At 47.6% G+C, this 14,009-nt stretch overlaps 1 protein-coding gene across 2 annotated transcripts in view; it reads left to right on the top strand.

Annotated features, from left to right (window-relative positions):
* ADAMTSL2 (ADAMTS like 2) overlaps positions 1-14,009 on the top strand; it is a 151,455-nt gene that overhangs the window by 58,639 nt on the left and 78,807 nt on the right. For both annotated transcript variants that reach the window (XM_077468187.1, XM_077468188.1), the window contains exons 11-12: positions 313-643; positions 3,198-3,567. In XM_077468187.1, the coding sequence (XP_077324313.1) occupies positions 313-643; positions 3,198-3,567 (701 nt within the window). The remainder of the gene's footprint in view (positions 1-312; positions 644-3,197; positions 3,568-14,009) is intronic.

Consider the following 14,009-nt stretch of genomic DNA (forward strand, 5'->3'; position numbering starts at 1 on the left):
AATCAAGCATAATAAGATGTCAGTAGTTATCCTGGATAAAAATTCAGACCCAGAAGCTGCTGCAATATATTGTGGGATGTGGTGGAGGGTGGGACATGGCTGACCTCAAACTTGCTGCAAAGTTGTTATTTGCATTCTAGATGTGGCCTGGGTTTGGAGGCTTTTGGAGAATGATGGATCTGAATCATCACAAGCCAAGAGTATGCGTGGGCACATTATAGTGCTGGCTACCGCATACTAATGCTGGTTTATGTGGTATTTTCTAACTGCAGGTTCATGATAAGAAGCAAAACACTTGTCTCACTTTTGTAGGTCTGGAACCAAAATGGCAAGAATCCTTCCATCACTTTCCAGTACACTCTCCTACGAAGGCCGCATTCGCGAATCACTCAGCCTGTGTATTACCCATTCCCCGAATCGGAAAGTGAAGAGAGCAAAGAGCTGGGAGAGGACCTGACATCTGGAAACACTAGCTATATTGCTAACCTCCAAAGAGGGCAACCAAAAGGAGAGGCACCTGGTTTAGGATGGCAGACCTCATTGGAAGGATTCAATTCTGCCGGAGGACAACAGACAAATGAAGTGTATGAAGGAGGGGAAACGATGGATTGTGACCGAAGGACAAAATGCAAAGCTATAAAAGGTAGCTTTAGAGAATTTAAATACTACAGCAAAAGTCACTGATTATTGCAATGTGCCAGTTTTTTTGTCAGTTATCTCAACAGCGGCTGTCTGTGCCTCTAAAATGTACAATCAAGGTCCTTCCTGCTGAGATTAAAGGATAAACCAACTAGCAAATGTACCGTTTTCAAACCAGCACAAGTAGGCCGTCATTGAACTTGGGAATCTGTACAGCACAGTTTTACCTTGCTGGTCTATTAATGGGAAGCACAGCCTGCAAATGTAATGCGCAACTATTGTGGTTCCCATATATTTAAATACTGTAATGCAGGGGGTCTCTAACTGGCGGCCCTCCAGCTGTTGCAGAAATACAAGTCCCATCATGCCTCTGCCTATGAGAGTCATGCTTGTAACTGTCAGCCTTGCAATGCCCCATAGCAAACTGTAGTTCTGCAACAGCTGGAGGGCTGCCAGTTTGAGACCCCTACTCTAATGTATAATAAAGCATAAAATGAAACACTATTAACAGAAAAAAAAACACAATAAGTTAACCTTAACAAAGCCTGGAGTGGAGTTCAGATTGGCCATTCCCCACCCTTAACACAGTGATCAGTGATCTTGTGACCAAATGTCTAAAGTTTTGACGGGGCGGACTGACCATTTGGGCACTCGGGCACTGCCCGAGGGCCCCATGCCACTAAGGGGCCCCATCAGGGTTGCCAGCCTCAATAAAATCAGGGACAGTATGTAAAAATCAGTGTTTTTTAAAAAAAAATCCCAAGATTATAGCTGCCCCACCTCTCCAGTACCTTTTCAGTGTGTGTATTCTGTGTGTGTTTATTGTGTGTCTGTGTGTGTATACTATATGTGTGTGTATACTGTGTGGCCCCATAATCTATTGCCTGGGGGCCCCATAATCTCCTATTCTCCGGGGGCCCCATAATCTTCTCCTATTGCCCAGGGGCCCCATGAGTTGTCAGTCCGTCCCTCAGTTTTTGTCATGTGACCAACTGAAGGAAGCTTGGAGCTGTGTGTTCTTCAAGAAAAGGCAAGTATATTTAGCCTTTCTTTTATTTTTTATCTAGCAGTCTAACAAGGTTGTTAACACAGCTTTAAAGAGGAAGTAAACCCTGATGAGTTTACTTCCTCTTTCATTCCCTGCAAAGGTAAAGCAGAATGGACTACTATGCATCGCATCGCATCGCATAGTAGTCCATTATGTGTCACTTACCTGACACAGGAGCCAGCCAATTGACCGCTGTCCCCTGTAGTCTGGCGCATCCATCTTCTTGGTGGGTCTCGCTGCTCCGCCGCTGTCATTCGGCGAAGCCGCGATGACGTCACTCGCGCGCATGCGCACGGGAGCCGCCACTCGCGGCATATCGCCGTTGACCACGGCGCGCTCAGTGCGCCCGCCAGCTGGAAATCACTGAAGTAGATTTGGTTACTTCTGTGATCTCCCCTTGCTTCTGGTACCCATGCTGAGACGTTGGCCTGATGCAATGTGAATGCAGGAGGTCAGCCGCTTGGTACGGGCACCATTTTGGAAAATGCTTTGCATTTTCTGAATGAATGCAAAGCGTTCTCTGATTGGACGAGGGGCAGACTTTGGGCAGTGACATCAAATTCTCCATCGGGTCCAATCAGAGAATGCTTTGCATTCATTCAGATGACACAAAACATTCTGTGGTTGATTTCCTGTCTTTACAATCCATCAGGCCAGCTGTGCCGTAGACAGCGGTGCCTGTCTTTCAGGCAAATATCCCCTAAACCGTATAGGTTTAGGAGATATTTCTTGGACCTACAGGTAAGCCTTAATCTAGGCTTACCTGTAGGTCAAAGTTGGTTGTAAGGGTTTACAACCACTTTAAATTATCACAGAGGCCTACTTTAGTCAGACTGAAATTACATTTAAAAAAAATAAAAAATGGTGGCTGCCATTTCTGACTTCCGGTGTTCTGGCATATTCAGTCCGGCCATCATATAGCGTCCACCCCGTACTGCGCATGGCAGAAGAAGCTTCGTAAATTTTCCGAAGCTGAACAGCGCCTGCGCCGTGAGTGGAAGTGGAAGCCCCACCATCCAAGCGGACATAGGGTTCGGAAAATTAGACGGCCCCTCGCGGGCGAGCTTCGCTCGCCATGCTTTGGGCTCGGCCCCGCTGCGCTCGGCTCTTTTTTATTCCTACTCTATGTCCACTTGGATGGTGGGGCTAGAACCTGGACTCAGTGCGCAGGCGCCGTTCATCCTCGGCTATTTTCAGAATCTGTGTTGCTGTGTACTGCGCATGTGCAGTACACAGCGGACACTATCAGATGGGGGACCTTATATGACAAGACACCGGCTCTGAAAATGCTCGTTTCCTAGCTGCTTTTCTGGCTTCAATACTTTAAGTCCTTAACTTAGAAGAAGAACGCTTATCATTACTTATAACTTTACTCCAACTCTTCATATACTGTACTTGTTTAAAGTCAATGATCTGCATAACAAGCCTTTTCAATTCAACAATTTCAGCCCCCAGGAAAGATTTGTTTTAAATGTCTTTTAATAACGCCTTTCCCATTTTGTCTTTGCAGATATAAACACAAATCAAACAACTTTTATGACAGACGAGAGAGATAAGGATGCCACCCCCCGATTAACCTCAAAGGAGTTCTTGTCTGGGAATGCCATTATGAAGAAGTTCTCTGGCAAGAGCTCAGACTCTAGAGAGCCTTTCCATAGCTTAAACAGAAGTGTCATTTTCTCTCAAGGGGAACCTCTAAATTCCGTGGAACCCAACCTGGAAAATCTGTATGTCGACTATGATGACAATGATGAGACTGCTCCGTTTGACCTAAATGTCACCTTCCTGGAGTTCAGCATGGACCGCACCTTGAACACATCAGCCGAAACTCAGCTAAGCAACACAACCATCATTGCGACCAACAGAACTCAGAAAGGGAGGTAAGAGAGCCTCAGATTACAACAACATTTTCAAGATTCCCCATATAGTATTTTGAAGTTTGGAAACCCACCATTAAAATCTCTTTATTCTTTATTATTTGATTTGCAGTAGCCAATTCTAAACAATCACCAGCTGCCACTCAACCTGCCACAGGCCAGCAGCGGTTCTAGGTTCCCAGGGGGCCAGCGACATGGCTGGCATGCTTGAGCTTTAGTCTGGTGTGCTGTGTTTCAAACTGTGCCAATTAATGCCTCCTGTTTTTACAACAATCCTTCCTTGTGTGCCTGGCATCACTAGGGAGCAAGTATAAATCCTAAACAAAAATGTCCTTGCAGAATATTGGCATCCTGACTTACGATTCACAATTTTATTCTAGATATAAGTCCATCTAATATTTTGCAATTATTTTGCGTGTTTTTTGGCAGCCTGCCTTGACCTTTGCCTTATTACATCTGTTGTGATTGAAATGGTATTTCTATATACCTGACAAAGACCGGCTAGGTCAGGGGCGTAACTATAGGGGGTGCAGCAGTCGCGACCGCAACCGGGCCCTGTGATGCAGGGGGCCCATGCAGCCCCCTCTACATATGGCCGCAGCAGCATAGGCAGCTAGGGGTACCAGTGCACCATGCACACGGGTGGCTGGAGGGTGACTAGCAGAGCTCCATGCTCGACTATCGCACTGGCTGCTCTTTAGTTGTGCATTCCCCGCATGACCTGTGTCCTCAGCCAGCTCCTCAGAGTACCCCTCTCCTGCTCCATGCATTGCCGCTCAGTCCGATGTCTGTTCTCCCCAGCCAGAGTCCCGCCCCCCCGAGTCCGGCCCACACTGTACTGCATACTTCTCGCGGGTAAACAAACTTTAAGCACACAGATGCAGTGCAGCCCTATGAGAGCCCCCCGGAGGACACTGCAGGCTTGTCTGCCAGCCCCCCTCCTCCCCCGTCATACACAGATGATGAAAGGTCTTTCTGGGAGATATGCTGATCGCCCGTCCAGCACACTGGATGGAGCCCAGGCCAACATGGAGTGCGCGGCCTACAGCTTGGTCATGGTGAGTGAGAGGACTCCATCCCCCACACACCATTACATACCCACTCCATCTCCCCCTGGGGACAGGGACCCCTTCTCACGTGGGGACAGGGACCCCTACGTCCCTTGGGGACAGGGACCCCTTCTCACCTGGGGGCAGTAACTTCATCTGCCCTGGAGAAAAGGACCTCATCTCTTCTGGGGACGGGGGCCCCATCCTGCCTAGGGACAGTCCCCCAATGGGGCACCTAAAAATAAAAAAAAATAATAAAAAAAACTACTGATACCAGTGGTGGAACTACAGGGCTCACAAAGGTCATACCTGTGACCACGCCCTGGAGTTCCACCGCCGGATTCGGAGGGAAGGGCCATGGCTGGGATTCAGGGGGGCCCTTCGTGGTTTCTTGCATCGGGGCCCTGAAGGTTCTTGTTACGCCACTGGGCTAGGTATAACTAACGCAATTACAACACTCACGAAATCCTTTACTTAACACTGCAGTATTAAGAAGACAACATCTTGCTGGACACAAGAAGAGATGAGTCAAGATTAAAGTTCAGGGGTTGTCTGGTTTATTCTGGGAGGGTCTATATTTTATATGCACCATTATCAGCCAATCATTGCATAGAACATGGGTGTGGTTAATACAGAGGTGTACATTACATATCATTACATATCATTAATTATGTCATCTGCTTTCATGAGTCACAGTCATGAGTTATGTGGCCTAGACATATTGTGACACAATTTCTTTATTTAGACAGTACAGAATAAAACTGCTTATGCAAGCTATATTTTCCTATATGTATGCTTTATAGGAAAACTGTTACAGTCTGTAAACTAACTAATAGGTTATATAAACATCAAATAGTGCAACAATTGAAAAATCGTGAACAGTTAATATCCTCTACACATAAAATAGTGTACCCTTGTGTATTAGATAGCAAAAACATATATAGGTTATAAATACAAAACTCATTCCTTGCAGTATAGAATCACATAACATATACCTATATGAAAAAAACTCTGCACAAAACACACACCAAGTGTATGAACAGTGAGTCCAAGTGTATAAGTCACAGTAGACTACTTTTTATAGAAAACTGTGAACAAGAGTCCTCCACAAATGAAACATAAAGATTCGGAAAAGATCCATTACTGGCTCCATTGCAATAGTGCTTGAGCCACCACCGAAACACAATTAAATTTTCCGCTTACCAGAAGGGCATGACCCCCCACTACAGAGGGTCACAGAAGGCCTTTAGATATAAGCACGTCTTCCAGCCTGGCGGGGTCCTTAAAACGGAGGTCCACCCTAAAATGGACCTCCGCTCATCGGAATCCCCCCCCCCCCTCCGGCGCCACAATCGGCACCTTTCAGGGGGGAGGGGGGTGCAGTTACCTGGATAATCCAGGTAACTGCACCCACTTCCGGGATAGCTCTCTGCGGAAAGGGGCGTACGTTACGCCCCTTTCCGCAAGCGCCCGCCCCCTTCAGCAAGTGCCCCGCTGCCTGCTGGGAAACACACAGCTCCCAGAGGCAGCGGGGACCGTCCGGATTGCGCCGCGCGGCTCGTGCATGCGCAGTAGGGAACCGGGAAATGAAGCCGAAAGGCTCCATTTCCTGATTCCCATACCCAAGATGGCGGCGGCAGGACCCGATAGACGAGCGAGCGATCGGCTTCGGGTGCCGACATTGCGGGCGCGCTGGACAGGTAAGTGTCACTATTTAAAAGTCAGCAGCTGCAGTATTTGTAGCTGCTGGCTTTTAAAAAAAAAAAAAAAACGCGGAGTCCCGGTGGACTCCCGCTTTAATGCTCTCCCTGCATCACCACTCCAAATAAGGGTTGTAAAGTAAATACTCCCAGGGGTCTTTCTTATAGATCCAAGAGGACTCAGGGTGGAGACATCAAAGCCATAAAATAGAGATAGAACTCCAAATAGTGTAAAACCCTTTATTACCAGAGATAAAAAAAAAGTAAAATTGCACTTGCAGTGTATAAAAGATCAGAAAGCCTTAAGTCCGTTGCGCCGGCTGGACGCACACAGACAGACCCGTTTTCCTGGAACCGTACAAACACGAGGTGATGTTTAGCGTATCGCTCAGCCCTGAGTATACCTGTATGCCAATATGCCTGCCCGTGCCATTCTGCCGACGTACATCGACATGCACCGGTCGGGAACCGGTTAAAGAAACACATCTCTTGGCTATAGCACTCCCAAATTTCCCACAATGCCACAGAAAACAAAGAAATTATGTTCCGCGTTTATGGGCGTTTTTGCGCGTTTTTCCGCGATTCACGTTTTTACAGCTCTAGCTCCGCGCCACGGAACGCACTGGTCTTGTTTTTTTTTTTTTTTTTTTTTTTTTTTTTTTTTACAGCTTAAAAACGCCTATGCCATTTGCAGCTCAAAAACGCCTAGGTGGGCGTGAAGCCATAGACTAACATGGACAGGCGTTTTTAAGCTTCAAAAAACGCTCAGAAAAGCGGCTGTAAAAACGTCCGTGTGCATGAGGACTAAGTAAAAAAAGATTTTCAGTAGCACTTTGCAGCATCTGCATTTAGCTTGTTAGGTTACCATTCTATGTATAAAGGGAACCTGTCATAATTAAGACTGCTGTCCATTGTTGAGGACCTGCATCTCAAAACTTTTAAAACCAGTTCTCATGAATGAGAGCTGTAATTGTGTCTGGTATCAGCCATCTTGACAGGTCCTTTTTAACTATACGACAGTTCTACTTTTATTTTCTGTATCTTTTTTTTCTTAAACCATGTCAATATACCTGAGTTAAATTGACAGGCATTAGAGAGAGAATGAATATAACTAAGGGAAAGGATTATGAGGGATGGGGGGAAGGACAGAAAAGCATGGCACAAGAATAAAGCAAGGCAGACAGAGAAAGAGTGAAAAGAGAGATCAGGAGGTAAAGTGAAAAGAGAAAGAAGGGATGGGGGAGAGAGAGAGAGATAACATGGAGATGGAGATGGAGATGGAGATGGCGATGGAGATGGCGATGGCGATGGCGATGGCGATGGCGATGGCGATGGAGATGGCGATCGAGATGGAGATGGCGATCGAGATGGAGATGGCGATCGAGATGGCGATGGAGAGGGAATAAGGCTGGAGAGATAGAGATACAATGGCGGGGGGAAGTAAGAGAGGTAGTTAAAGATGAGGCGAGGAGGTTGGAGAGAGAGGGAGATAAGATGATAAGGGGAAATAATGATGGGGTGAGGGAAATAAGATGAAGGGGAGAAGAAAGAAAAGATAAAGATAGAGGGGCAAGATGGAGAAAAATGGAGATAAGGATGGAGATAAGATGGAGAGGAAAGAGAGTGGGAAAAAAATAGATACAGGGTTATGGAGATATAGAAATATGAAGATGGGGAAAGAGGGAGATAAGATGGCGATGGAGAGAGGAGATAAGGATGGAGAGATAGAGATACAATGTTCACCAGCGCCTCTAGTGGTGAGGATGGACTGGGCTGCAACTGGCTCCAGGTTGTGACCCCCAGGGTCCCCCAGCTCGCACCCACAGTGGGCAATAGGAGGATAGGGATAAAACCATGCCAGAGGATGGATTACAAAAGCAGTCAGGTGAGGGTCGGCTGGTCTCTAGAGATGAACACATGGAGACGGGTAAGCAGACAAACTCTATTGCATAACCATGACAAGGGATGAGATGGAGAGAAAGGGAGATGAGGATGGTGATAAGATGGAGGGGGGAAAAGAGAGATGGAGATAAAGATAGAGGCAGGGTTATGGAGAGAAAGGTAAATAAAGATGGGGAGATAAGATGGAGGGGGAGATGGAGAGAGGAAGCGAGATAAAGATTGGATTAGTGAAATAAAAATAAGGGGGGAGGGGTTGGGATGATGGAAAGGGGGGAGATAAAGATGGTGAGAGGGAGAATAAGATGGCAGGGAATAGATGGAGCAGGTTGGGGGGGGGGGGGGAGGGATGATGAGATGTAGCGGGGAGATGGATAGAGAGGGTGATAAGATGGAGGGGGGGGAGAGAGGGAGATAAAGATGGTGAGAGGGAGAATAAGATGGCAGGGAATAGATGGAGCAGGTTGGGGGGGGGGATGATAAGATGTAGGGGGAAGATGGATAGAGAGGGTGATAAGATGGAGGGGGGGAGAGAGGGAGATAAAGATGGTGAGAGGGAGAATAAGATGGCGGGGAATAGATGGAGCAGGTTGGGGGGGGGGAGGGATGATGAGATGTAGCAGGGAGATGGATAGAGAGGGTGATAAGATGGAGGGGGGAGAGAGGGAGATAAAGATGGTGAGAGGGAGAATAAGATGGCGGGGAATAGATGGAGCAGGTTGGGGGGGGGGAGGTATGATAAGATGTAGGGGGAGATGGATAGAGAGGGTGATAAGATGGAGGGGGGGAGAGAGGGAGATAAAGATGGTGAGAGGGAGAATAAGATGGCAGGGAATAGATGGAGCAGGTGGGGGGGGGGGGGGAGGGATGATAAGATGTAGGGGGGAGATGGATAGAGAGGGTGATAAGATGGAGGGGGGGAGAGAGGGAGATAAAGATGGTGAGAGGGAGAATAAGATGGCGGGGAATAGATGGAGCAGGTTGGGGGGGGGGGATGATGAGATGTAGGGGGGAGATGGATAGAGAGGGTGATAAGATGGAGGGGGGAGAGAGGGAGATAAAGATGGTGAGAGGGGAGAATAAGATGGCGGGGAATAGATGGAGCAGGTTGGGGGGGGGGGGGGATGATGAGATGTAGGGGGGAGATGGATAGAGAGGGTGATAAGATGGAGGGGGGGAGAGAGGGAGATAAAGATGGTGAGAGGGAGAATAAGATGGCGGGGAATAGATGGAGCAGGTTGGGGGGGGGAGGGATGATAAGATGTAGGGGGGAGATGGATAGAGAGGGTGATAAGATGGAGGGGGGGAGAGGGAGATAAAGATGGTGAGAGGGAGAATAAGATGGCGGGGAATAGATGGAGCAGGTTGGGGGGGGGGGAGGGATGATAAGATGTAGGGGGGAGATGGATAGAGAGGGTGATAAGATGGAGGGGGGGAGAGAGGGAGATAAAGATGGTGAGAGGGAGAATAAGATGGCGGGGAATAGATGGAGCAGGTTGGGGGGGGGGGGATGATGAGATGTAGGGGGGAGATGGATAGAGAGGGTGATAAGATGGAGGGGGGAGAGAGGGAGATAAAGATGGTGAGAGGGAGAATAAGATGGCGGGGAATAGATGGAGCAGGTTGGGGGGGGGAGGGATGATGAGATGTAGGGGGGAGATGGATAGAGAGGGTGATAAGATGGAGGGGGGGAGAGAGGGAGATAAAGATGGTGAGAGGGAGAATAAGATGGCGGGGAATAGATGGAGCAGGTTGGGGGGGGGGAGGGATGATGAGATGTAGGGGGAGATGGATAGAGAGGGTGATAAGATGGAGGGGGAGAGAGGGAGATAAAGATGGTGAGAGGGAGAATAAGATGGCGGGGAATAGATGGAGCAGGTTGGGGGGGGGGAGGGATGATGAGATGTAGGGGGGAGATGGATAGAGAGGGTGATAAGATGGAGGGGGGGAGAGAGGGAGATAAAGATGGTGAGAGGGAGAATAAGATGGCGGGGAATAGATAGAGCAGGTTGGGGGAGGTATGATGAGATGTAGGGGGGAGATGGATAGAGAGGGTGATAAGATGGAGGGGGGGAGAGAGGGAGATAAAGATGGTGAGAGGGAGAATAAGATGGCGGGGAATAGATGGAGCAGGTTGGGGGGGGGGGGAAGGATGATGAGATGTAGGGGGGAGATGGATAGAGAGGGTGATAGATGGAGGGGGGAGAGAGGGAGATAAAGATGGTGAGAGGGAGAATAAGATGGCGGGGAATAGATGGAGCAGGTTGGGGGGGGAGGGGATGATAAGATGTAGGGGGGAGATGGATAGAGAGGGTGATAAGATGGAGGGGGGGAGAGAGGGAGATAAAGATGGTGAGAGGGAGAATAAGATGGCGGGGAATAGATGGAGCAGGTTGGGGGGGGAGGGATGATAAGATGTAGGGGGGAGATGGATAGAGAGGGTGATAAGATGGAGGGGGGGAGAGAGGGAGATAAAGATGGTGAGAGGGAGAATAAGATGGCGGGGAATAGATGGAGCAGGTTGGGGGGGGAGGGATGATAAGATGTAGGGGGGAGATGGATAGAGAGGGTGATAAGATGGAGGGGGGGAGAGAGGGAGATAAAGATGGTGAGAGAGAGAATAAGATGGCGGGGAATAGATGGAGCAGGTTGGGGGGGGGGGGAGGGATGATGAGATGTAGGGGGGAGATGGATAGAGAGGGTGATGAGATGGAGGGGGAGAGAGGGAGATAAAGATGGGTGACTGGATAGAGGGGGGGGGGGTGAAGACAAAGAGAATGACAGATAGAAAGAAAAAGAAATGGAGAAAGAGGGGGGGGGAGGAAACGAGGAAGAGAGAGAGAGACAGAGAAAGGGAAAGAAAGAGAGCTCCTTGTCATTCCTCTCGGCTTCCCGCAGCCCGGTTAATAGCGGATCATTCTTCTCAGCAGTTACAAAGAGACGTGTGTCTAGAGAGACAGTCTAGACAGGACATTATTAGCCTGGAGTTTAAATAGTATGTTGAGTTTCTTGTGGAATGCAAAGCATAGGTGTCCTCTACAGAACGTCTAACTTACTTTTTTATATGTATAAATGTGTAGACTAATTCATAAAGCATCAGTAAGGTAAAGAAAAGGAAATAAAATCTCATGCGCATAATAATGTGAGCGTCCTATCAAATTGTTGTACTCGGCGGCAAATGAAAGAAAAGAAATGTACTTTTGTTCAAATGTAAATCTTTAGGGGGAAAAAAAAAATAGCCATAAGCAGCCTCTACTTGCATTAGGCGCCATAACAAGTACATAATAAGCTGTCGAGAGGAAAAAAAGTGATTTTTAAATAACATCAAATTACAGAGTAACAATTCCAATATATTGTATACATATTTTTTAAGAAAAAAAAAAAAAAGATTTTATTTTTAGATTTGGATAGATTGGTGAGGGGATGGAACCCCCGGTCAGATTTGTATTGCTGTCCGTACCCCTGTTAGGGAGATTTATTTTCCTTCATTTTACTGATCACGAATGACATTGGAGAGTAGTATGACAAAGTGAGAGTAAATCCAATGTTCCAGAACAGGAACAGATAGGAAATCCTCCAATGGGGACCCTTGTTCCAGTCTAAGCCCTTGTACACACGGTCGGACATTCCGGCGGAAAATGTCCGATCGGACCGCGTTGTCTGATAATCCGACCGTCTGTGGGCTTCATTGGATTTTTTCCGTCGGAATATCCGACCAACAAAGTTTGAGAGCTGGATATAAAAATTTTCCGACAACATGATCCGATCGGACTTTGTCCGATCGTTTGTAGAGAATTCCGATCGGAACAAAGTGCCACGCATGCTCAGATCAAATTCCTAGACCAACGCTATTGGCTACTAGCCTGAACGTAGTCCTGTCGTAACTAAATAACGTCATCACGTTCCAAACGATCGGATTTTCCGACAACTTTGTCCGACCGTGTGTATGCAACACCAGTTTCGGACAAAATCCGTCTGAAAAAAATCTGACAGATTTTGTTGTCGGAATGTCCGATCCGTGTGTACAAGGGCTATGAGGTGATATCTCTCACATTGGAAGGATACTATCCCTTCTGTTGAATCTACAGGACAGGAAGTGAAGGCAAATCTCCATTTACAGACACAGATTTGAAAAAAAACTGACAGTGGTTTTAAAGTGGTTGTAAACCCTTACAACCAACTTTGACCTACAGGTAAGCCTAGATTAAGGCTTACCTGTAGGTCCAAGAAATATCTACTAAACCAGTGATGGTGAACCTTGGCACCCCAGATGTTTTGGAACTACATTTCCCATGATGCTCAACAACACTGCAGAGTGCATGAGCATCATGGGAAATGTAGTTCCAAAACATCTGGGGTGCCAAGGTGCGCCATCACTGTCCTAAACCTACACGGTTTAGGAGATATTTACCCGAAGACAGCCACCGCTGTCTACGGCGCATGCGCCTTAGACAGCGGCGCGCAGGCGCACTGGGGCAGGCCGCAGATCACTGCGATATGCCGTGAGTGTCGGCTCCCGTGCGCATGCGGCGGGAGTGACGTCATCGCGGCTCCGGCGAATCACAGCGCCGGAGCAGCGAGACCCGGAAGTCACTACGAGATGCATGGCAGCGGCGAAGAGGAAGATGGAGGACCGCTTCAGGGGCTTCGTTCTCAGGTAAGTTATTCATAATGAGCTAGTATGCTATGCATCCTAGCTCATTATGCCTTTGCCTTACAGGGTGTGTTTTAAAAAAAAAAACGTTCTGACTTTTTAGATATACTTTAAATAACATTAAGCACCTAAATGGCCACTTTGCAAACAAAGCTGAAAGGTATTACAGGATGGATTACATTCCCTCCATTCCAGCAGAATTCGATTTTAAAAGCGACAAGGACTACTGAGATCTTGCTAGCGTGTGAGAGATAACACTATGGGGAAGATTTACTTAAGGCAAATAGACTTTGCACATTGTAAAGTGCAGTTGCTCCAGAGTTTAGTAAATGAGGTAAACATTCACTTTGCAAAAAAATACCCGATCATGTACAAGGAAAATATAAAAAAAATAATTATTGCTTGCACACGATTGGATGGTGAAAGTCAGCAGAGCTTCCTCTCACTTACTAAGCTCTGCAGCAACTGCTCTTGCAAAGTGCACAGTCTATTTGCCTTTAGTAAATCAAGCCGATGATCAATGAGGCATTTTTCCCTTGGGAGGGAAGAAATTGGCAGTGATTGATAGCATTAAAAAAACCAAAAAAAAAAAACATTTAGCAAGAATTGTACTGTTTTTGTTTTATTTGCCACATAGTTAAAACAGGCGTTGGCCTGTTGGCTGCCCCATAGTTTCACAATTGTATTTAAAGCGGGAGTCCGCCGTTTTTTTTTTTAAAAAGCCAGCAGCTACAAATACTGCAGCTGCTGACTTTTAAAATAATGACACTTACCCGCCCAGCGCGCCCGCGATGTCGGCACCCGAAGCTGATCTCTCGATCGGCTCTCGGGTGCTGCCGCCGCCATCTTGGCTATGGGAATCAGGAAGTGGAGCCTTTCGGCTTCATTTCCCGGTTCCCTACTGCACATGCGCGAGTCGCGCTGCGCAATAAGGATGGTCCCCGCTGTCTCTGGGATCCGTGTGTTTCCCAGCAGACAGCGGGGGACCTTCAGAAAGGGGCGTAGATTCTGTGGAAAGGGGCGTACCTTCTGCAGAATCTACGCCGGAAGTGGGTGCAGATACCTGTACTGTACAGGTACCTGCACCCCCCTCCCCCTGAAAGGTGCCAATTGTGGCGCCGGAGGGGGGGAGGGTTCCAATGA

This window comes from Lithobates pipiens, unplaced genomic scaffold, assembly GCF_037356315.1.
Source record: "Lithobates pipiens isolate NorthernLeopardFrog02 unplaced genomic scaffold, aLitPip1_a1.2 Scaffold_11, whole genome shotgun sequence".
Taxonomy (NCBI): domain Eukaryota; kingdom Metazoa; phylum Chordata; class Amphibia; order Anura; family Ranidae; genus Lithobates; species Lithobates pipiens.